Source organism: Oryctolagus cuniculus, chromosome 5 (assembly GCF_051225735.1).
Source record: "Oryctolagus cuniculus isolate XC-2025 breed Fujian yellow rabbit chromosome 5, ASM5122573v1, whole genome shotgun sequence".
Classification (NCBI taxonomy): domain Eukaryota; kingdom Metazoa; phylum Chordata; class Mammalia; order Lagomorpha; family Leporidae; genus Oryctolagus; species Oryctolagus cuniculus.
In genome coordinates this window covers 61117262-61139880 of record NC_142871.1, presented here as the reverse complement: position 1 = coordinate 61139880, position 22619 = coordinate 61117262, and the positions used below count along the sequence as shown (strand labels likewise).

Sequence of the window (22619 nt, the reverse complement as noted above, 5' to 3'; positions counted from 1 at the left end):
GGTGAAGATGCAAGGAAGTTAGGACAGAGTGAAGAAGTCAAGTTGAAGATAAATCTGAGTTAAGCTGTGGAGATACACATACATCCCAGTCACAAGTGACTAACGCGTTCTTCAAGGCCATCTGTCTTAGCCATGACATAAGCACTCATGGGGGCATTTCCTGCCCATTTACTGTAGCCCAGTCCTTTCCCCACAAATCCCTGTTCTACTTTCTCTAAGGTATCAAGTCAGTGGGTAATGAACTGGTGCTAGCACCAAGTCTCCTCTTAGCTTCAGTAATTTTGACTTAACTCTTGGGATTGTTACATTCCACAAATGATATTCTCCCCAGTTTATAAACTTTGTGATACTTGAACTCATGCAGCAACAACATACATGGGAACTTATGATATTGATATTCTGCATCTACACTGTCCCAACTGATCATTTCCAGCTCTTTGCAAAGAACAAAGGGACTAAGCAAATGAAGGAAAAGAAATGTGGGGGGAGGGATTAACAGTTTGTTTGACTGAGGATTCCCTTGGGTGAGGAAGTCAATGTGAAAGGTTAAAAAAGAATATCTTCAAAAGCTTAGTGTCAGTAAGGCCTGCTCTTGGAATACTAATGAGGTTATTCTGGGGCATGATTTTTGAATAGCAACTTGGGTTGTTTAAAATATGCTGTCTTTTCCTTGTGTTTAATTTTAGCTGATATTTGAATGTTTCTGGTAACTGTGATCCTTTTTATAGGGCGTCAGTGCAGTCAGATTGTTTCCTCTCTCTGGCCATTTGTTGCTGTCTTGCTCCATGGACTGTAAAATTAAGGTGAGTTTTCTATTACAAAATAGGAGTGCTTCAAATCTAGCAGTTTGGTTAGTTCTGTTTGCTTAATTATAAATAAATTTGGGTTTGTTAGGCAATTAGAGGCTAATTATTTTCTTGTAGGCCCTATGAATGCAGCAGTTTATGAGCTGTTTCCAAACATGTAGTTTCAAATATGACTCTGTGGTCCGATCGGCTAGACCCTTTTTAAAGCTTAGACAATTGATTAGGATGTGAGCCAGTCACTTTAGTGTTAGGCACATGAATATTTAATCCCTAATAATGCATTTTTAATAGGGGTTTGGGGTTTGGAGCAGTTTATTTGTTCCTCAGAACCTTCTGAGGTAGAGAGGACATGTGATAGAAACCCCATTTGTAAAGAAGAGACAATGAAATTCATCCTTTTTTTTCTGCATACTAGTAGACATCAAGTAGCAGAAAGGCTCCCAGCCCTTCTCCCACATTTGGTGGTCTTGGGAAGCTCCACCCTCAGCTTTATTCGGCTACGAAGTCTGTGGTAGAAGCATTCAGTGGCCAGTGCGTGTCAGCTTGGGCATGATGAAAGCCTTGAGAACTATCTTAGATTGGTAAGGCTAGTTCTTACCTGTTTCGTGTTCTCTAGGTCCATATCATTATGATGGTTCAATAAATACCAATCCTGCGGTGCTCTTGGGGCTTGGGAAGTTGAATCATTAAAGTTTTATCTTTTATAAATAATTGATATATATTAACAATATAGAAAGGCAGCTTCTTTTGTTGAGAACAACCATTTAGGCATTTGTCTCTAATCACCCAAAATAGAATTTGGAGTAGCAGCCTTTGTTTCCTTTCACTTTATGCTGTTGAGATTATGATCTTCTCTTTGACCAAGTAAAAACATATAGACTTCACTTGAGCTCATTTCTGTAAACATTTATTAAGTACAGTGGGCAGTGGGCGAAGGATTAAAAATATTAAGGCACTGTCCCTAGCCTTAGGGTGATGAATTCATTATGATGTACTTTATCAATGTAAGGCAGGTGGATGCTGTTCTGATTTCAAAGAGGGAGCATACCTCAGTAGGAGCCTTAGTGAAGTAAAGGGGACATGAATGGAGTATATTTGAGACAAGGGAAAGGGATGAATCAGCATGATATATCCTGGAAACTATAACAGTTTTGTGGTTGCCAGAGCATAAAATCTGAGACAAAGAATGATTACAGTCCACAGACAAGGGACCAGGTCTTGGAGGTCCTTGACCAGCTTGTTACTGGGACTGAGACCATCTTGTTGGTGCTGAGTGGCCAGGAAATGCTTTTTATTTTTAGAGACTAGCATTATTATTTTATTAAGGATTGGATTGGAGGCAGGCAAGAATAGTGCTAGTTTTGAAGCTATTGTATTAATCCACTTTAGATATGATGAGAATTACAACCTGTTATTTTAGTCTAGATCATCATTTTTTTTTAAGATTTATTTATTGGGGCCGGCACTGTGGTACAGCAGGTTAAAGCCCTGGCCTGAAGCACAGGCATCCCATATGGGCGCCAATTGGAGTCCTGACTGCTCCTCTTCAAATCCAGCTCCCTGCTATGGCCTGGGAAAGCAGTAGAAGATGGCCCAAGTCCTTGGGCCCCTGCACCCACGTGGGAGACCTGGAAGAAGCTCCTGGCTCCTGGCTCCTGGCTCCTGGCTCCTGGCTTCGGATCGATGCAGCTCCAGCCATTGCAGCTATCTGGGTAGTGAACCAGCGGATGGAAGACCTCTCTCTCTGTACCTCTCTCTGTAACTCTGTCTTTCAAATAAATAAATAAATAAATCTTTTTTTTAAAGATTTATTGTATTTATTTGAAAGTCAAAGTTACACAGAGAGAGAAAGTGAGAGAGAAAGAGAAAGAGGTCTTCCATCCATTGGTTCACTCCCAAATGACAGCAATGGCCAGAGTTGCACCAGTCTGAAGCCAGGAGCCAGGAGCTTCTTCTGGGTCTCCCACGCAGGTGCAGGGACCCAAGAATTTGGGCCACCTTCTACTGCTTTCTCTCTGCCATAGCATGGAGTTGGATCAGAAGTAAAGCAGCCGAGACTCAAATCGGCTCCCCTATGGGATACCAGCCCTGCAGGTGGTGGCTTTAACCGCTACACCACAGCATTGTCCCCCAGATCATCATTTTAACATAGCTTTTATGTGTTCCTTCAGAAAAGTAAAATGAAGAAAAAAAAAAAAAAACACTTTCAGTATCAAAACGTTATGTACATGGCAGTAACTTTTCATCATAGAAAATATGTAGGAAAAAAACAGTAAGAGCATGAAAATCACTCATATTAACTTGATCCATAGTTAAGTCCTTTTGATGTTTGGATGTAAAATGAAAGTTTTAAAGAGAGCTGTGTGCACATATGTGTGTTTGAAATAATACAGTACAAACTGGTAGTATCATGTGGTATTTGATGCTTAAATCCCTTGTTCTCACACACACTTATGCACACACATAGCCAGCATTTAACTGTTATTGATTGAAAGACTTTTACTAAATTTGATATTTCCACGTGTTTTTTCTCCCCAGTTGTGGGAGGTTTATGGAGACCGCCGCTGTCTGCGAACATTTATTGGTAATGTTTTTTTTCTTTCCGACTATAAATCTGTTTGGGAAGGCTTTTCAAAGTACAGTGACATTATTGGCAGTAATTGGCTACACTGATGTGAAGGAAAGTCTTCATAGCTCTGAGCTGGGTCTGGAAAGAGGACTAAGCTTCCCCACAAAGACAAAGAGAAGTCGGAAGTGAAGAAAGCAGAAGCAAAACCCAAAGTGGTGTGAGAAAGTGTGCTGCTGCAGGGGATTACTTAGATTTCAGAACGGGGGTGCGGTGGGGTGGGGGGTTTGTAGGATGGGCAGAGACGAAAGTGGAAAAAATAGTTGAAGGGGAATCAGAATTTGGAGGACCTTCCTTATGTGCCACTAATCAAGAGTTTAGACTGTATCCTAAGAACACTGACAAGCCATTAAACAGTTGCTGTATTCCACTGACCTGGACTAAATAGCGATGATGAGCCAAAACAGCAGAGATGGAGAAGAGAGGAACCATTAAGAGTTAAAGTCAGTGGTATTAATTAGGGAATATGAGTGAGAAGAGTATGGCAGGAATCTAGGGTGACCCCCAGGTGACTGGATGTATCATGGGACCGTTCAGTCAGAGAGAGAACGTAAGAGTAAGATGCGCTCTGAGACTCATGTATTTGAACTTTCTTTGGGAGATGGAGGTGAGACTGTTGAATAAGCCATTAGATGGGTGGCAGTCACAATCAAGAAGGATAAGATTGAGAGAACTTCTTGAAGAAGAGGGCCAGAGGGAGGACCTCTTTGAGACAAGCAGCTTTTGGGAAAGCTTGATGGTTTTTCTCGTTCTGTGTGAAGGCGAGTTACTCTCCCCAAACTTAACTAGCCCACATTCAAACTGTGTGTGGCTTGCAGTGGCTCTGCTTTTAGAATCATGTGGGAGTCTGTTCTTAGTGCTTAGTTATGATGTTAGGACTTCAGTGCGTAAGTAAATCCTGCCCAAGGTGCCACAGCAGCCTAAGGGAAGACTTGTGGAAGGCTCTTTGCTGGGTGCAAGGGAACAAAATGTCTCCATCAGATGTAGTGGATTTGGTCCTCTTCTGTTGCCATGTAGTAGAAGAACATTTTTCCATAGAACAGGGAAGGGATAACAGCTCTGACCAAGACTCCTGCTGTAAAAAAGAATGCCTGGTTGCCACGGCATTGGTGGTGGTGACTCAGGGCCAGGAAAGTTTCTGCTTTTGTTTAGCCATGTTTCATTTATCTCAATAACTTTCAGAAGAGTTAATTCCCTGGCAAGATTGACTTCCTAGTAAAGTATAATCAGCACCTTAGAATTAATTTATTACCAAACAAAATAGATGCTGATACTATACTTTTCAAAAACACTTTGTCTTTGAGATTCTGAATCAGTTTAGGGAATTTGGTAGCGTGGTCACAGAAATACACAATTACTGGGCAAGGGCTATAATTTCCAGAACTTGAGGTTAAGTCACTTTGTTTTCGCTTCCAACCTGGTGAGCTGTCTCAGAGTGAACCTCCAAACTTCCAGTAGTCATTTCTTTCATTGGCAATAATTGGTCTATTATGTTCCCGTAAATTCCTGGCTAGTTAGTCATCTGTTATATGTACTGCATTTTAAGAGATTGCCATGACAAACTTTAAAAAAATAATTATACCTTTTGCCTTGGTTCTTACCAAAGCATTATGCATCAGAATCACCGGAGGAGCTTCTTGAAAGGGAAAAACACCCACATTCCTCGGCCCACACACAGCGGATGCTAAGTCAGTAAATCAGGCAGTGGGGGCCCAGTGCTCATGACTCACGATTGACTTGGGAACCGCTGTTGAGTGCTGTTGCTCTCTATGGTGTTTGTGTTTGAAGAGAAGGTACAAAACTTCGATTCACTGCTGTTTCTGTTGGCTCTCCCTTTAGGTCACAGTAAAGCCGTAAGGGACATCTGCTTCAACACCGCAGGAACACAGTTTCTTAGTGCAGCCTATGACAGATACCTGAAGCTCTGGGACACCGAGACGGGTAAAAGCTCACTTACGCAATACTACTACCTGTTTACCTTTTTTTTTTTTTTTTTTTAAGATTTTATTTATTTATTTGAGAGGTAGTGCTACAGACAGAGAGAAGGAGAGACAGAGAGAAAGGTCTTCCATCTGCTGGTCTACTCCCCAAATGGCCACAACGGCCAGAGCTAAGCCATCCAAAGCCTGGAGCCAGGAGCTTCTTATGTATCTCCCATGCAGGTGCAGGGGCCCAAGTGCTTGGGCCATCTTCTAGGGCTTTCCCAGGTTATAGCAGAGAGCTGGATTAGAAGAGGAACAGCTGGGACATGAACTGACACACATATACCTGTTTATCTTAAATTAGCATTTTATATATGCAGTCGTGTACGTACTCTTCTGTGGCAAAACAATACCTTCTCAAATTGCAGATTCTCCTATCATTGACTAAGAGTTAATATCACAAAATGTAATTGTAGAGGTGAAACTCAGCTATGAAGTGGCTCTCACTATGAGCTTTGCTCCAGCAATATACCATTTATAATACAAACATATTGACAGGTAAGCAGATTGGAAATCTTCCTAGCTCATCTAATTTATCTTATTGTTCCCCTACATCACCTAGCACAGTGTATTGCACTTAACAGAAGCATAATGAATGTCACATGAACAGAATAAACTTGATTGCTCAAATTGATTAAAATGTCAGTATAAACTCCTTTGTGCCCATTGGTTTTATATATTTGCAGCCATATTAGTTGCATTGGTATATTGTGGCTTTTGTAATTTATATAATTAAAAAGCCATCTTTTAAATGAAGTGATAATAGCTAATATTTATTAAACACTTACTGTTTACCATGCATTATGCTAAGTACTAATATGCAATATCTCATTCAGTTTTTTCTTTATATTTTATTTGAGCGACATCTCTATGGTGTTTGTGTTTAAAGTAAACCCATCACTGGTTTACTCCCCAAATACCCACAAATAGTGCCCAGCTGGCGGCAAAGCCAGTTCTTCCAAATGAGTGACAGGAACTGAAATCACTTGGGCCATCATCACTGCGTCAATGGGAAGCTGGAGTTAGGAGCAAGAGCTGGCGATTGAATGCGGACACTATGAGAATGGGGTGTGAGCATGTAAACCACAAGGCCACACACCTGCTCCTCAGTTCTAATACATCCCTATAAAGTACTGTTCCCACATTATAAATGAAGAAACTGAGGCTTAAAGAAGTAGCTTTTCTAGGGTCACACAGCTAGTAAGTGACGGAGTTGGGTTCAAACCAAGTTCTCTCGAACACCAGAGCCCATGCACTTCCCCTCTTTCACAGTTGCCCTCAGTTCTGGCTGCATGCACACCATAAGCATCTGAAGAACTTTAAAATTAATGGTGCCTGAGCCGCATCCTCAGAGCTTTGGTCCAGGTCTTGGATTCGGAGATTATTCCTCTGTGATGCCAAGGCTGAGAAACCACCATTCAACAGGCTCTTCTAGAAATCATTATCTGTGTACAAATATGTTAGATATGCATGTGTATAAGACATGGTTTATGCTAGGAATTGTGTATAAGATCCCAGCCTCAGAACCAACCCAAACAAAATATTGATATTGCTCTTTTTTAAATGTCTGCTTTATATTTATTTAATACTGAAAGTTGCCCCATATCCTCTCCCTTGTGCAAATGTTTCCCTTGTGGAATATAGTCAGAATATATTGGTTAATTTTGCTTATTTTGTAACCAAGCTCAACCATAAAGTATATAAAGTGTGTAAATATTCAGTGAGATTTCTATAAAAATATATAAAAACACAGTAACATTTCTATGCAGTTGTTTAAACCAAGGTCAACATAGAGAATATTCCCAGCATTTTGTAGAGTTTCTTATGTGCTTTTTCAGTCTGCACCCACTCCCAGCAACCACAGAACCACATCTGCCATCAAGATTTCATTCTGCCTGTTCTTCAACTTCTTGTAAATGGGATCATCCTTATATTCTCTTTTGTTGGCAGTATCTTTCACTCAATATAAAACCTGAGATTCACCCAAGTGGCTTATATTGCTAGTTTGTTTTTCTGTTGCTTGTGGTTTTCCATTATGTAAGGGGAATTGTGATTGATCTGTTCTACAATTGGTAGAATTGTTTTTAATCATTAAAAATCTGTGAAAAGGGGCAGTGTCGTTTATAATAAAGAGCAAGAAGGCTGACCTCAAAAAAAATTTAAGCAAATGACCTCTAGATCTTAATCCCACAGTCATTATTAAGTGGTTAAATTTATTTTATCTAATTTGAGCCTTTGGTTTTAGGACAGTGTATATCAAGATTTACAAACCGAAAAGTGCCCTACTGTGTCAAATTCAATCCTGATGAAGACAAGCAAAATCTCTTTGTGGCTGGGATGTCTGATAAAAAGATTGTGCAAGTGAGTTTCTTTACCGTATTTTTATTAAAATTCTGGAACTTTATGTTGTATCAGAGGATGCTATAAGGAACATAAATTCATTAATATTTGCTCCTTTTGGGGACTGCTGATGTCCTGTATTTAGTAGAAAATAATGAAATACATAAAAACATGATATTGGGGATCTTCCCCCTTCCTGCTTTCCAGAATTCATAAATCTGCTTAACATCTGCCTTTACCTTTGTTCTTATTTGATTTACAGTGGGACATTCGAAGTGGAGAAATTGTGCAGGAATATGATCGGCATTTGGGAGCTGTCAACACCATTGTTTTTGTTGATGAAAACAGGAGATTTGTTAGTACATCTGATGATAAGAGCCTAAGAGTTTGGGAATGGTGAGTTTTCCATCAGTAGAAAAACTGATTTCCATAAAACATGCAGTTTAAAAATTTGTAGCCACAGATAAAACCTGATTATCAACCATTTGAATATTTTTGCAGCTGTGATCCTGGTTTGCCAGCCAAGCATTGTAAGTAGGGGCCAGTGTTGTGGTGTAGTGGGTAAAGCTACTGCCTGTTACACTGGCATCCTACTTGGGGGCCAGTTCATGTCCCAGCAGCTCTACTTTTGATCCAGCTCCCTGTTGATGCCTGGGAAAAGCAGTGGAGGATGGCCCAATTGTTTGGGCCTCTGCCACCCATGTAGGAGACCTGGATGAAGCTCCTGGCAACTGGGTTTGGCCTGGCCCAGCCCTGGCTGTTAGCAGCCATCTCTCTCTCTCTCTCTCTCCCCCTCTCCCTCTCCCTCTCCCTCTCCCTCTCCCTCCTCTTCCCCTCCCTCTCTCCCTCCCTCTCCCTATCCCTCTCCCTCCTCTTCCCCTCCCTCTCTCCCTCCCTCTCCCTCTCCCTCTCCCTCTCCCTCCCTCCCTTTCTCCCTTCCTCTCTTCCTCACTTCCTCTCTTCCTCTCTCTTTCTCTGTCTTTCCCTTTCTCTAACTCTGACTCAAATAAATCAGTAAATCTTTTATTTTTAAAGATTCATTTTTCTTTATTTGAAAGACAGAGTTACAGAGAGAGGTTGAGACAGAGAGAGAGGTCTTGCATCTGCTGGTTCACTACCCAGATGGCCGCACTGGCTGGAGCCGAAGCCAGGAGCTTCTTCCGGGTCTCCCTTGTGGGTGCAGGGATCCAAGGACTTGGGCCATCTTCTCCTGCTTTCCCAGGCCATAGCAGAGAGCTGGATCAGAAGAGGAGCAACCGAGACTAGACCCGGCGCGCATATGGGATGCTGGCACTTCAGGCCAGGGCGTTAACCTGCTGCACCACAGCACTGGCCCCAAATCAATAAATCTTTAAAAACAACAGCAATGGGGCCGGTACTGTGGCGTAGCAGGTGAAGCCGCTACCTACAGTGCTGTCATCCCATATGGGCACTGGTTTGAATCTTTTTCAGATGTTCCACTTCTGATCTAGCTATCTCTTATGGTCTGGGAAAGCAGCAGAGGATGGCCCAAGTGCTTGGGCCCCTGCACCCATGTTGGAGACCCAGAGGAAGCTCCTGGCTTCAGACAGGCATAGCTCTGGCTATTGCAGCCATCTGGGGAGTGAACTAGCAAATGATGGAAGACCTCTCTCTGCCTCTGCCTCTCTGTAACTCTGCCTTTCAAATAAAGAAATAAATCTTAAAAAAAAAAAAAAAAAGACACAATTCAAGTAACCACGTAGAGAAATAAAAATCTAGTATTTGGATAATCTCATAGTCTTTGGATAGTCTTTCTAAAGGATATGTATTTTGACTTGTTTCTCTTACAGTGATGATAGATTTATATTGTGCTGTCTTACATTCTTACTTAGTATCTTACCCAAAATGGCCACATGTATGAACCACAAATGTAGACAATATATATTGGTTTTGTTTGGGATGAAGCATAAAATCGTGGCCTCAAAGCCAATCCAAAGAAACTACTGATGTATCTCTTTAAGTCTTTAAAAGGCTGCTTTGTGATTATTCAGTACTAAAATTTGTCCCATATCATCACCCTTACACAAATATTTTCCTTATAAAATATAATCAGAATATATGAGTTAATTTTGCTTTCCTAGAGGAAAACAAAACTTTTCAAAAGTCAAGAAGTATTAAAGCTAGTTTTATTGAATATCATAAACCATCTGTACAATTTAATTTCAAAAAATATATAATAAATTTGTTAAACAGTGTTTGCATAGAACCCTGCTTGTTTTTATAATCAGTTATGAAGCACAGCTCAACCATGATTATAGCCACTCAAAGACTAGAATGTTCATCTCCCCACCCCCAGAAGATGTTCTGTTTTTAAGAAGAAATAGGAAGCGGCCAGCACTGTGGTATGGTGGATAAAGCGGCTGCCTTCAACGCCGATATCCCATATGGATACTGGTTTGAGTCCCAGCTGCTCCACTTCTGATTCTGCTCCCTGCTAATGCACCTGGGAAAGCAGCAGAAGCTATTCCAAGTGCATGGGCTCCATGTGGGAGATCTGGATGAAGCTTCTGGCTCCTGGCTTCGGCCTGACCCAGCACTGGTTGTTGTAGCAACCTGGGGAGTAACCAGAAGTTGGAAGATCGATTGATTTCTCTCTCTCTGTCTCTCCATCTCTCTGTAACTCTGCCTTTCAAATAAGTAAATAAATCTTTAAAAAAAAAAAGGGGGAGGGGGGAGGAGAAGAAATGGGAAGCCTTGAAACAGAATCAGTGGTTTCCTCCTCAGACTGAGTCCTTTTGGAGCAAGTCCCTAACCATTATCTGGAAAATTTGAGTAACTGAAGATTTAATAGAATTTAAATGTAATTTTCTCCCACACTTACCATGACCATCACCACTGTCCAGTCCAACTAACCCCCAATTAATGGAGAGTTGACTGTACTTTATATATTGTCTTAGTGTAGAACATCACCTTTAAGGCCAAGGTTTGAGTTTGCCTTACAACAGTGTGTCGCTCCCCGTCTTCGTGGAGGAACGACACAGGACCCTGCGCTGTTCTTTCATCTGCTCGGCCCTCCCCGGGTTTGCTGCTGGTTCTTCCCGGGTTGGCTACTGTCCCTTCCACCTCCGTGGAAGGGCGGTTCCCCCTGGCCATTTTCCCCACTTCCGCAGGGGAGCGGCACACCTCCGGCCGGCTCTCTCGGGGGCTGCACAGGTGTTCCTTCAGATAGATGTTCCCCTTAGATGTTCCTGGTGCATGTTGTCTCTCTCCTCCTTTATAGTCCTCTTCCACCAATCCCAACTCTGCTACCCACACGCCGAGTACGCTGCTCTCCTCCAATCAGGAGCAGGATCAGCTCCTGGAGGTCATCACTCAAGTTGGCAAGAGGCAGCTGCGTAGAAGCTGTTTTCTCCTCTCCCAGCGCCATATTGTGGGAGAGCAGATGCATAGAATAAGTCTTAATTCCAGTAACTCAGTCCAGTCCGGGTTGCTCCCCACACAGTGATGTTTCTTACTTTAGAAATGATGTTTTTGCAGAGAATCTGATATATGAGCCACCTTAGTATCATTTGCATGATACTCTAAGAATAAATATACGAAGACATGTTTTATTTTATGTACCTTAACAGTTTGATTATACTTGAACTTTCAAATATTTCAACTCTATTTATTTATTTATTTATTTGAGAGAGAGAGACAGAGAGCTCCCATTGTCTGGTTCACTCTCCAAATGCTTACCACAGACCCAGGCCATAGCTGGGAGCTGGGAACACAATTCAAGTCTCCTTCATGGGTGGCAAGAACCTAATTACTTGAATTATCATTGCTACTCCCCAAGGTCCACATTAACAGGAAGCTGGGGTCGGGAGATAAAGCTGGTGTTGAAGCCAGATTCTTCAGTGTAGAACGCAGGCATCCTAACCACTGAGCTATATGCCTGCCTGCCCCTCAGCTCTATTTTTAATATAGAGAGGTATAAAAGAAATTGATAAACTTTTTAAATAATGTACCAGCTGCAAAGCTTAAGAGCACTTGTATGTTTTCTATAGTAGACCATTGATCAGCTAAGGGATAACATTAGCATGTGTCTTTTTATCCCCTATCAGATCTTAAGAAATACTTCTAGAAAGTCATGATACTGTTTCATTATAAATGATGACAGCCTCAGATTTCCTCTGAACCTGTACCATCGAGCAGTTCTGACAACCCTCAGATAAGACTGGGGGTTTCTTGTCTGTCATAGCCCCCTATCCTATGCTTACCCATAGCTTGTAGCATATTGTGAGTGCTTGTTTTTTCCTCTTTAACAAATTCTTTGTTGTTGTTGTCGTTGTTTTGTAAGACTTAATTATTTGAAAGGCAGAGTCACAGAGAGGGGGAGAGACAGAGAGAGAGAGAGGCAAAAGGGGAGAGAGAGAGAGAGATCTTCATCTGCTGATTCACTCCCCAGATGGCCACAGTCGCCAGAGCTGGGCCAATCCAGAGCAAGGAGCCAGGAGCTTCTTCAGGGTCTAGGTCTCCCACGTGGGTACAGGCCTACGCACTTCGGCCATCTTCCGCTGTTTTCCCAGGAACATGAGCAGGCAGCTGGATCAGAAGTGCAGCAACTGGAACTTGAACCAACACCCATGTGAGATGCCAGCACTGCAGGTGGCAGCTTTACCCAGTATGCCACAGCGCTGGCCCCTTAACAAGTTCTTAATCACAAAAGAAGAACAGTGTCAGTCAGCAGCAGTTGGGGTACGTGGCATGCACTGAGTATCTAAAGAAGTCATCGTTGTTGCAGTTATTAGTAATGTGACATTTATGGAGTAATTTCCATACGCCAGTCTCTATGGCAAGCATTTTATATGAACTCTGATTCACTGTACCAAGCAATCTTAGGAGATGTTTGCACTTATTATTCCCCCCTCCCTTTTTTTTAATATAAGGAAACTAAGTTAGGTTAAGTAACTCACCCATGCTTATATTGGACCTGAATTCATATATAGGACCAAAATTCAAATCAGGAATCTAAACTTAATTCCAATGCTTGAATCTTTGGTAATGTGGATGAGTAGTTAGATAAATGAACGAACTAGTAAGGAGAGAGTATAACTTGTATTTTTTTTTTTAGTAAGAAAGCAATAAAATTGAGAATCAGTTCCACTACCAAGACAAGTAGGATCCACAGAAGCATGCTTTGTTGTGTCTAGCCATCCCTACAAGCAAGCACTAGTGATACTGGAGCTTACATAGGAGAGGAAGGCAGAGCCCGACCTCCTCGAATGAGAGCTGATCCCAGCTGTAGGAACGGCATCGGCACAGGTGCCTTCAGACCTTCAGATGTGGAGTGTTTGCCTCCTATACCTTTTTTTTTTTTTTTTTTTTTTTTTCCTGACAGGCAGAGTGGACAGTGAGAGAGAGAGAGACAGAGAGAAAGGTCTTCCTTTGCCATTGGTCCACCCTCCAGTGGCCACCGCGGCCGGCGCACCACGCTGATCCGATGGCAGGAGCCAGGTACTTATCCTGGTCTCCCATGGGGTGCAGGGCCCAAGCACTTGGGCCATCCTCCACTGCACTCCCTGGCCACAGCAGAGAGCTGGCCTGGAAGAGGGGCAACCAGGACAGAATCCGGCGCCCCAACCGGGACTAGAACCCGGTGTGCCGGCTCCGCAAGGCGGAGGATTAGCCTAGTGAGCCGCGGCGCCGGCTTCTTATACCTTCTTAGAGAAGCATAATGACGACAGAAGAAAACAAACCAAAGGAAATGGCTTTCTTAAATGATACTACACATCTAAGACTGTTACAACATTCTAAAGGAAAATCACAGATTATATTAGGTGCTCGGCAGCCTGCAGGTATTTTAATTGATTGAATGCATGAAATGTTACAGACATGCTTTCTCCTGAAGGTATTTACTTTGGTGAAATATTTTTTTTTTAAGATTTATTTGAAAGGTAGAGTTGCAGACAGAGAGAGGGGGAGAGACAGAGAGAGAGGTCTTCCATCTGCTGGTTCACTCCCCAAATAGCCGCAACGGCTAGAGCTGGGCCGATCTGAAGCCTGGAGCTTTTTCCAGGTCTCCCACATGGGTGCAGGTGCCTAAACACTTGGCCATCTACTACTGCTTTCCCAGGCCATAACAGAGAGCTGGACTAGAACCAGCATCCATATGGGATGTTGGTGCCACAGGCGGAGGCTGAACCCACAGCACCACAGTGCTGGCCCCTTGGTGAAATATTTTTAAAAGAAAATTTTAGAGAGGTTCATACTACTGTTTATCTTGAAAATTTCATATTTGGAGTGTTTGGTACAGTGATTAATATGACTTGAGATGCCTGCATTCCATATCAGAGGGCCTGGGTTTGAGTTCAGCTCCATATTTGAGTCCAGCTTTCTGTTAATGTATACCTTGGGAGGCAGTAGGTGATGGTTCAAATACTTGGGTCCTTGACACCCACATAGAAGAACATTTGAGTTCTGGGCTCCTGGCTTTGGCTTGGCCTACCCTTAGCTGTACTGGGGGTGTTCCAACAACTTCAGTGACTCGCTCTCCCCTCCTTTCAAGTAAAATGAAAATTAATTAAGACATTTGTTAGTTGGGTTTTTTGATGAATTCACTTGCAAATTGAAGATTATTTGCCAGATATGAGGTGCTTCTACTGAATTACAGTATCTAATTCAAATATAGTGTTGTGTTCATAACTATAACTGAGCCAGATAGACATATTTTCTAGAAATAATAAAGTCCACAGGTTGTTCAGATTCATTTCTTGTCCTAGAGCTCATTATACCAAGATTCCTTGAAATACAGGGTCCTTTTGAATTTTTTCCTTTATTTTTAGTAAACCATTGATTAATAAGAACTTTGACTATGGTCAATTTGATTTAGAAAATGCTCTTCTATTTTAAAATATAAGATTATTAGCCACTAATAATTATGAGGAGGGGCAAATATGATATGAATCTTTTTTAGAATGGGATACTTTTTAATACATTTGTTTTATTCTGCATGTCAGGTGTTTTTGGTGGCTTGAAGGTATAAACAGTTGGAAATCTGACAAATGATGTTGTTCCCCAGGTTATATCTGAAAATTTCCCCAGACCAAAACCTTAAGAGAAGTTTTTTCCAACCATTTGATCCTTCTAAATGGATGCATAAGTCAGTATAGAAAATCATTACATGTAGACAAATTGTTATTATTGTTCAATTAATGAGAATCTAAGATCTTGAACCAGAGTTTGAAATTGAAATCACCACTTCAGATTTTGAGTTACTCATCAGATTGCATTGCCCACACATTTCTGATTTCATGAGAAGTGTGAAGACCAAAAATCCCTTCATAATGACTAAAGAACCATTATCACAGAGAATATTAAAAATGAAAAGGTACCATGAACCTTTGGTGGTTCTCTACTTAGGTTGACTAGTTTTACATTTTTGTTGTTTATTTTATCCTTTTGTATCACTTGGGTTTGGTTTTGACAATTCTTTCTCCTTGCACTGAGCCTATTTGAAATGCTTTACACATGTCAACCAAAAATAGTGCAGGTCCCAAGCACTTGATCCTCTTGGCCTTGGTCATTATTTCTGGATGCGCTAAAACAGCTCACAGATCCCTGCAGCTGTGCCTGCCATCCACGTGCATCGCTGAAGGCTTGTTAGCACTCCAACCTGCTTGCAGAGTGATGAGGAATTCAGGTGACTGACAGGCAAATGACACCTCCCTGTAGGCTTGCCTCAGACATCTTGCTTCTGCTTACCATGGTGCATTTTCAGATGAGTTCAGTATGAAAGAACCTTCAGTAACAGATTTTTTTTTTTTACCATAAAGGCCAAAGTTTAAGTCAAATAGAATTAGAAAGCAAACTCACTGGCACTTTTATAATTATCATGGAAAGTCATTTATGAAATAAAGATTTATAATAAGCAATATGCTGTCATTTTGTGATTTTTTTCCCCCTCCTCCAGGGATTTTCTTGAAAGGTTTATGAAATATGTAATTTTAATCACTTGCTTTGATTTGGATATTATTCCTTTGTTTCAGAGATTGTTCTTCTAATGGCCCTGTTTTAAATGACTTATTCTGATAGGTGATTTTCAATTTTTAGGGACATTCCTGTGGATTTCAAGTACATAGCAGAACCCAGTATGCACTCAATGCCTGCAGTGACTTTGTCTCCAAATGGTGAGTTAATACATACAAAATGTTCTTAAATGAGCTTCTAAGACATGGTACAATTTCTTTATTCATGAAAATTTTGACTGTTCCCTTACAAGGAAGGATTGTCACAGTGCCATACTTGTACAAGGAAATCTTTTCTATATTAGAAATAATTGTTGGTTTTCAAATGTGAATCACCTTACCTACTCTGTTTGTTTTAAATAAAAATAAAAGAAACAATGATTTATAGCCAACATTGCCTGAGCATCTAGGATTTCTCTCTGATAGTCAAATTTTTCTTTTTTCTTTTTATGCCCTTCCAAAAGATTTATTGTGAGCTCTTTTCTTTCAAAGGATAGGAAATTTCCATCTGATTCTCCATAATGAGAACACCTTAGCAATTTACTATAAAAAATTTTCCTATGCAAAAATAAGATGAACAAGATAAATCTATTTAATACTGTCTCCTGTACAGTAATCCGTCTCCTTTTAAGTACGAGATAATTTGTGCTACAGAGAAACTGACACTGTACTGATAGAATTGTAGCTCCACGTGGAGCATTAAAGCAGAGGATCTCATGCTTGGGGAACATCATCATTGAAGCCACAGTTCACTCACACAGCTACTCTTAGTGTGGAGCAAGGGAACAGAGACGAGGAAGAACTGGCTGGTCCCTCTGGGCCTGTACTGCAGGCAGACTGGTGACAGCTCTCCAGTGCCTGTCATTTTTATGAGAAGCTCAACCTAACTGGATCCCATTTTGGTGATGACTGTAGTATACGCATTATAACTGTGTGTCCACATCTCAAGGTGTGTGTAAACCATCTGTGACAATTGTTGTATGCCTCTTCAGCAAGGCCATGGGCCCACTCATGCTTTGCGAGGGTTCTTTCCTTAGTTAGTGATGTGTCTGATGTGTCGCAGTCTGTAGCATGCAAGTAGTTGCTGCAGTTTAGGATCTGGGGGCTTTCATGAATCCTGGGTAGAGAGAGAACACTGTGGCTTTTAAAAAACAGTTACTATAGCTATTTTTTTTTAAATCTTATCTCTCTTTTACAATTTTATTCAGCAATCCTAGGCTTTCTCACCAGTATTAATCTTTCCTTATTTCATAATTGCCACAGATAGGTCTCTTTCTCTCCGTAGGCCTGTTATTTATACTTATTACAGATTTGTTTCATTTCATAAATTTTAGTTTAACCTTATTAACATTAGGCTTGGAATTTCTGTGTTTGTTCATTTTTTTAAAAAACTTTATATGAATAGTGTTCAGTGATCCAGGGTTGTATGAGTAAAGTCCAGTACACCTCTTAACACAATCATATTTAGCATTTTAAGTATTTTAAATAAATAATGCATATTTTGTATATTTAGCATTATAAAGCAGTTGTAAGCAAGAATATTAGTGACAGTGAATGTATTTTCAATAAAGATTTTTTTTTTAATTTTTAGTCTTTTCTCTAAAATGTCTCTTTTATTGAATTTACAGGGAAATGGCTAGCATGCCAATCAATGGACAACCAAATCTTAATTTTTGGAGCCCAGAACAGATTTAGATTAAATAAGAAAAAAATTTTTAAGGGCCACATGGTAGCAGGTTATGCTTGTCAGGTAGACTTTTCACCAGACATGAGGTAAGTTTAAACCTAATCCATTCTCATGATATAAACTATTGTTGTACAAGTAACAGCACTTCACAATTCACTTTCACATATGTAATTATGTGAGAACCATGTAATCTGTCAAAATGCCAGCTATAAAGGTCAGAACAATTTATAAATATTATAATTTGGTTTTAAGTTCTTACTTCAGTATATCTTAGATTATTTAGGTCTGTGTCCTTTAACCACTTAATAAATCCTTGTCTCTGTACCAATGCCTTATTTTCTTCTCTGCTTTTCTAAGCAAGGCTAGATGTACTATAATCACTGTGTTGCTAGGATTGAATGCCAGAAGCATTAACTCTGCAGTGTGAAAGTAAATTTGACTACAGCTTGTCAGTGCCGAAACCTTAAAGCCAGCTTTTGAATAGTTCTCTCTCACACTGAATTTGTATAGCCACAGTCTTGCCAAGAGTAGAATTCTGCTTTCATTCTCCCATTCTTTGTTAAGCTATAGTAGACATGATTCTGAAATCCCTGCAGCTGTGTGTGTTTAACCTGGTAACTGGACCTTTAACTCTTACCTTGGAGTCTGTCCTGGATGTAGTTAAAAGATAAGGAAAGCAGGACATTTATGAATGTGGTGGAGTCTACAGTGGTAGAATGGGTCTAATACCTTCACTAGCTATATGTGAAATTGGTTTCTCTGTACTATTTCTCGTATATTTTTTCTTTTCCTTTTTTTTTTTTTTTTTTTTTTTTGACAGGTAGAGTTATAGACAGTGTGTGAGAGAGACAGAGAGAAAGGAAAGGTCTTCCTTCCATTGGTTCACTCCCCCAAATGCCTGCCATGCACCAATCCGAAGCCAGGAGCCAGGTGCTTCCTCCTGGTCTCCCATAGGGTGCAGGGCCCAAGCACTTGGGCCATCCTCCACTGCACTCCCTGGCCACAGCAGAGAGCTGGACTGGAAGAGGAGCAACCGGGACTAGAACCCGGCGCCCATATGGGATGCAGTGCCGCAGGCGGAGGATTAACCAAGTGAGCCACGGTGCTGGCCCCCTTCTCTGTACTCTTTCTGACCAGAGATTAAATGTGATACCCCTTTCCTTGGGGACTCTGAGATTTCCAGTCTTCCCAGTTATAAAGTGTATTCTACACTTGGGTTGGTGGTTAGTGGTAAGATTTGTTGAGGTAGAAGTTCAAGTTATAGGCTACTTGCTTCATGCTCTTCATGTTCAGAGTATTGTTATGTTCACACTGTTGTTTTATGTTAAGCTGAAAAGATAAAATCTTTCTGTTCTTCACTCAGTTGGTATGTGACTCATATGGAATTTCTTTCTCTTCCAATTGCAGCTATGTGATTTCAGGAGATGGAAATGGAAAATTAAACATTTGGGACTGGAAGACCACAAAACTCTACAGTCGGTTTAAAGCTCATGATAAAGTGTGTATAGGCGCAGTGTGGCACCCTCATGAAACATCTAAAGTCATAACATGCGGCTGGGATGGTCTGATTAAACTGTGGGATTAGGAGATTAAGCCTTAAACTATCTAGGATCATTTTTGATCCAATGTCATATTTAACTACTCATTTTATTATATGTGTTGGATGACAACCTGATTTACAGATAATATATGGCCTTATGGAATTGACCCATTACTTGGAAAAAGAATTTTGCTAAGTCGGACTCATAAAATTCATTGAGAGCTTCATTTTGTTCTATACAAATATTATTTATGCAGAGAATGGCCATTGATTTTGCATCTGACAAATAGTTCTTGTTGGCAGGCAGTTTTGAGTTTCTGTTCATGTGATACTGAAGGGATCCCTTTGGGGTCAAGAAAGAATCCCTAGTGGATTCGGCATTATAGAGGAGATAATGTAGTTAGTAACTCAGAAAGGTACTGTATATGTACATCTTCAACCAAAAGTGCAGTTAAAAAAACCAGGGATAATGTAATTTAATATAAATCTGATATAAGAATTAAATCACACATAATTACTGTTCATATTATTTTCAGTGGGTCAAGTTCCAGTCTTTTGGCTTGAGTTCCACTATTTTTGATGACATATGTTATATATTTTTAATTGTAAATCAGTAACATTCTTTGACTGCAACATTCCTCTGGTTATTAAACAATATGAAATAAAAATCAGTCCAGAATTCTTTCCTTGACTTTCTTCCTGATCAGTGTAGATAGATCTATTATATTTTATCAGAGAATTATATTGTTTTAGAAGATGGAACTGGAGAGACAGAGCCAAGACTTTGAGTTTTATTTATATGCATGGACAGTAAGGAGCTTTCAGAATCAGGATCTACTAGGTCATTGCTTCACAGATGTTACTACTGAAATCTTCCTCACAGGAGAAAAGAGTATGAGGGCAAAGTCCACATGTCAACTTGTCATTTCTTAGAAGTCATATGTTTTATCTTTAAAATTATTCTGATTTTGCTTGTAAATATATATGACTTTTTTTTAAGATTAGAAAAATTGTAAGCATCTTTCCAAATCTTTGAAAGAAATTGACACTCCAAGAGGATGGCCAAGCCTCCAAGTTGGAGGAGCAAGTGACCATGGTGAAAATAGCTTAAACACTTGAGATTATGAAATCCATATAGCCTCACGAATATGGGGGCTAACAGCACTTTAGTTTGACAAGCCCTGTCTCCTGTTCTATTACTAATCTGCAATGGGAGTTTAAGTGGTTTGAAATACTTCAGAACCATGCTATAAAAGATTGTTCAGTAGCTGCTCAGAATGCTGGCATGGTGTTCAAATCATGTTGAGTGTTGAAAACCTGAAAAGAAGATTAAGGGCTGAGTCCTATGCTGTCATAACAGGCATGTTCCTTGCCTGAAGACAGCTTCCAGTTTTACAAATCAAGTTTAAAAGGCCTGGTATATATGACCACTACCTGTAGACACAAATAAATTTCAAGGAAGAAAATAGAAAAAAGCCATGAACATGGAGAAGATGCATTTTTTGACACACAGGCACTCAAAGAAACACAAACACACTGCCCACCTACTACCAGGAAAAGTGGGAAGTTTCTGGAGAGGGAAGGATTCAGACGAGACCTTTCCTTTAGTCCCAACCATTGGTTTTAAGAAATGTGAATTACTGAAACGCGATGGGACAAAAAAAAACTACTATATTTAAACTGTTTTGTTTGCCAACAGTATTGTACGTTATAAGTCATAATTTCTAAATCTGAAGTTATTTTATTGTGTTTTTGACTGTTTCTAAACTAACTGTATATAAAAGTTACCTCCTTTTTTTAAAAAGATCATATTTTTTAAATAAAGCATTTTTGTAGAAAGTGTTACCAAAATGTTCATCTTTAATCTCTTTTTAAGTCTTGAATCTGTTAAGATACATCAACCACTTGCAGATATAAATGGATCATATGAAGAGAAATGATGTGTTAGAGGAGTATATGGTGTATTGTTCTATACTATTGGGTTTCTTCTAATTAATAAAATACAGGGCAGTACCCTTAGAGCACACAGATCAAGTTTAACACATTGCATAATTATTCATGATTATACCCCATTTTAGAGTACATAAACAAGTGGGAATTTTTTTTAGAAAAATCAAGAAATCAAGTCTGGGCCGGTGCCACGGCTTAATAGGCTAATCCTCCACCTGTGGCGCCGGCACACCGGCTTCTAGTCCCGGTCAGGGCGCCAGATTCTGTCCCGGTTGCCCCTCTTCCAGGCCAGCTCTCTGCTGTGGCCCGGGAGTGCAATGGAGGATGGCCCAAGTGCTTGGGCCCTGCACCCGCATGGGAGACCAGGAGGAAGCACCTGGCTCCTGGCTTCAGATCAGCGCGGTGCGCCAGCCGCAGCAGCCATTGGAGGGTGAATCAACGGTAAAGGAAGACCTTTTTCTCTCTGTCTCTCACTGTCTAACTCTGCCTGTCAAAAAAAAAAAGAAAAGAAAAGAAAAATCAAGTCTGAAGGTCATATTGTTACTGGACGTAAGCATCTGGCTCCTTTTTTCACTGCAACCTCTTTGTCATACCCATGACAGATTTCCTTACCAAAAGTTAGGAAAAAAGCAATGTTTTGGTGAAAGATTGAATCAAGTGAATAGTTAAATATTGAAGCACAACTGGGAATATTTTATCCTAACTAAGGAACCAATTTTAAGATAAAAAACAGGAAGTTGCATTTTTATTTATCTATTTGAAAGGCAGAGAAAAAAAGGAAGAGAGAGAGATTCCTTCCATCTTCTGGTTCACTCCCCAAATGGGCCAGGGGCCGGGAGCTCCAGTCATGCTGTGAGGAGTCTGATGGGTTAATAGGTTGGTCCTCGTGGAAACACAGTGCAAAATGCTTGCTTCCCCCAAAAGTTATCCTCAGCAAGATCAAGGTGCCAAATCCCACTGCATGCCTCTCCCAAGCCTTTAACCAGGGAATTGCGTTTCTAAATAAAAACACTGAGGGGAGGGTGCTGTGGCGAAGTGGGAAAAGCCACCGCCTGCAGTGCCAGCATGCCATGTGGGCACCGGTTCGAGTCCTGGCTGCTCCACTTCCAATCAATCTCTCTGCCTTGGCCTGGGAAAGCTGTAGAAGATAGCCTACATCCTTGGGCCCCTGCACCCACACGGGAGACCCAGAGGAAGTTCCTGTCTCCTGGCTTTGGATCGGTGCAGCTCTGGCCGTTGCAGCCAATTGGGGAGTGGACCAGCGGATGGAAGATCTCTCTCTCTGTGTAACTCTATCAAATAAATAAATCTTTAAAAAAAAAAAAAAATACTAGGCCGGCACCGCAGCTCACTAGGCTAATCCTCCGCCTGCGGCACTGGCACCCCGCGTTCTAGTCCCTGTTGGAGCTCCGGTTCTGTCTCAGTTGCCCCTCTTCCAATCCAGCTCTCTGCTGTGGCCCGGGAGTGCAGTAGAGGATGGCCCAAGTGCTTGGGCCCTGCACCTGCATGGGAGACCAGGAGAAGCACCTGGCTCCTGGCTTCAGATCGGCAGAACGCTGGCCCGTGGCGGCCATTTGGGGAGTGAACCAATGGAAGGAAGACCTTTCTCTCTCTCTCTCTCTCTAACTCTGCCTGTCAAAAAAAAAAAAAAAAAAAAAAAACCTAAATAGTTCTTAAGGGCAGGCTTATACCCCTAACCTGTTTACAAATTACCTGGA

The 22619-nt window shown here is 40.9% G+C and overlaps 1 protein-coding gene across 3 annotated transcripts in view; it reads left to right on the top strand.

The window, feature by feature from the left end:
- Nucleotides 1-20802, top strand: part of CDC40 (cell division cycle 40) — a 52131-nt gene extending 31329 nt beyond the window's left edge. For all 3 annotated transcript variants that reach the window (XM_051854422.3, XM_089333804.1, XM_002714912.6), the window contains 8 exons: nucleotides 729-803; nucleotides 3345-3390; nucleotides 5272-5373; nucleotides 7660-7775; nucleotides 8017-8150; nucleotides 15810-15886; nucleotides 17353-17497; nucleotides 18819-20802. In XM_051854422.3, the coding sequence (XP_051710382.2) occupies nucleotides 729-803; nucleotides 3345-3390; nucleotides 5272-5373; nucleotides 7660-7775; nucleotides 8017-8150; nucleotides 15810-15886; nucleotides 17353-17497; nucleotides 18819-18996 (873 nt within the window). In that variant the 3' untranslated portion in view covers nucleotides 18997-20802. The remainder of the gene's footprint in view (nucleotides 1-728; nucleotides 804-3344; nucleotides 3391-5271; nucleotides 5374-7659; nucleotides 7776-8016; nucleotides 8151-15809; nucleotides 15887-17352; nucleotides 17498-18818) is intronic.
- Nucleotides 20803-22619: the final 1817 nt, after the last annotated feature.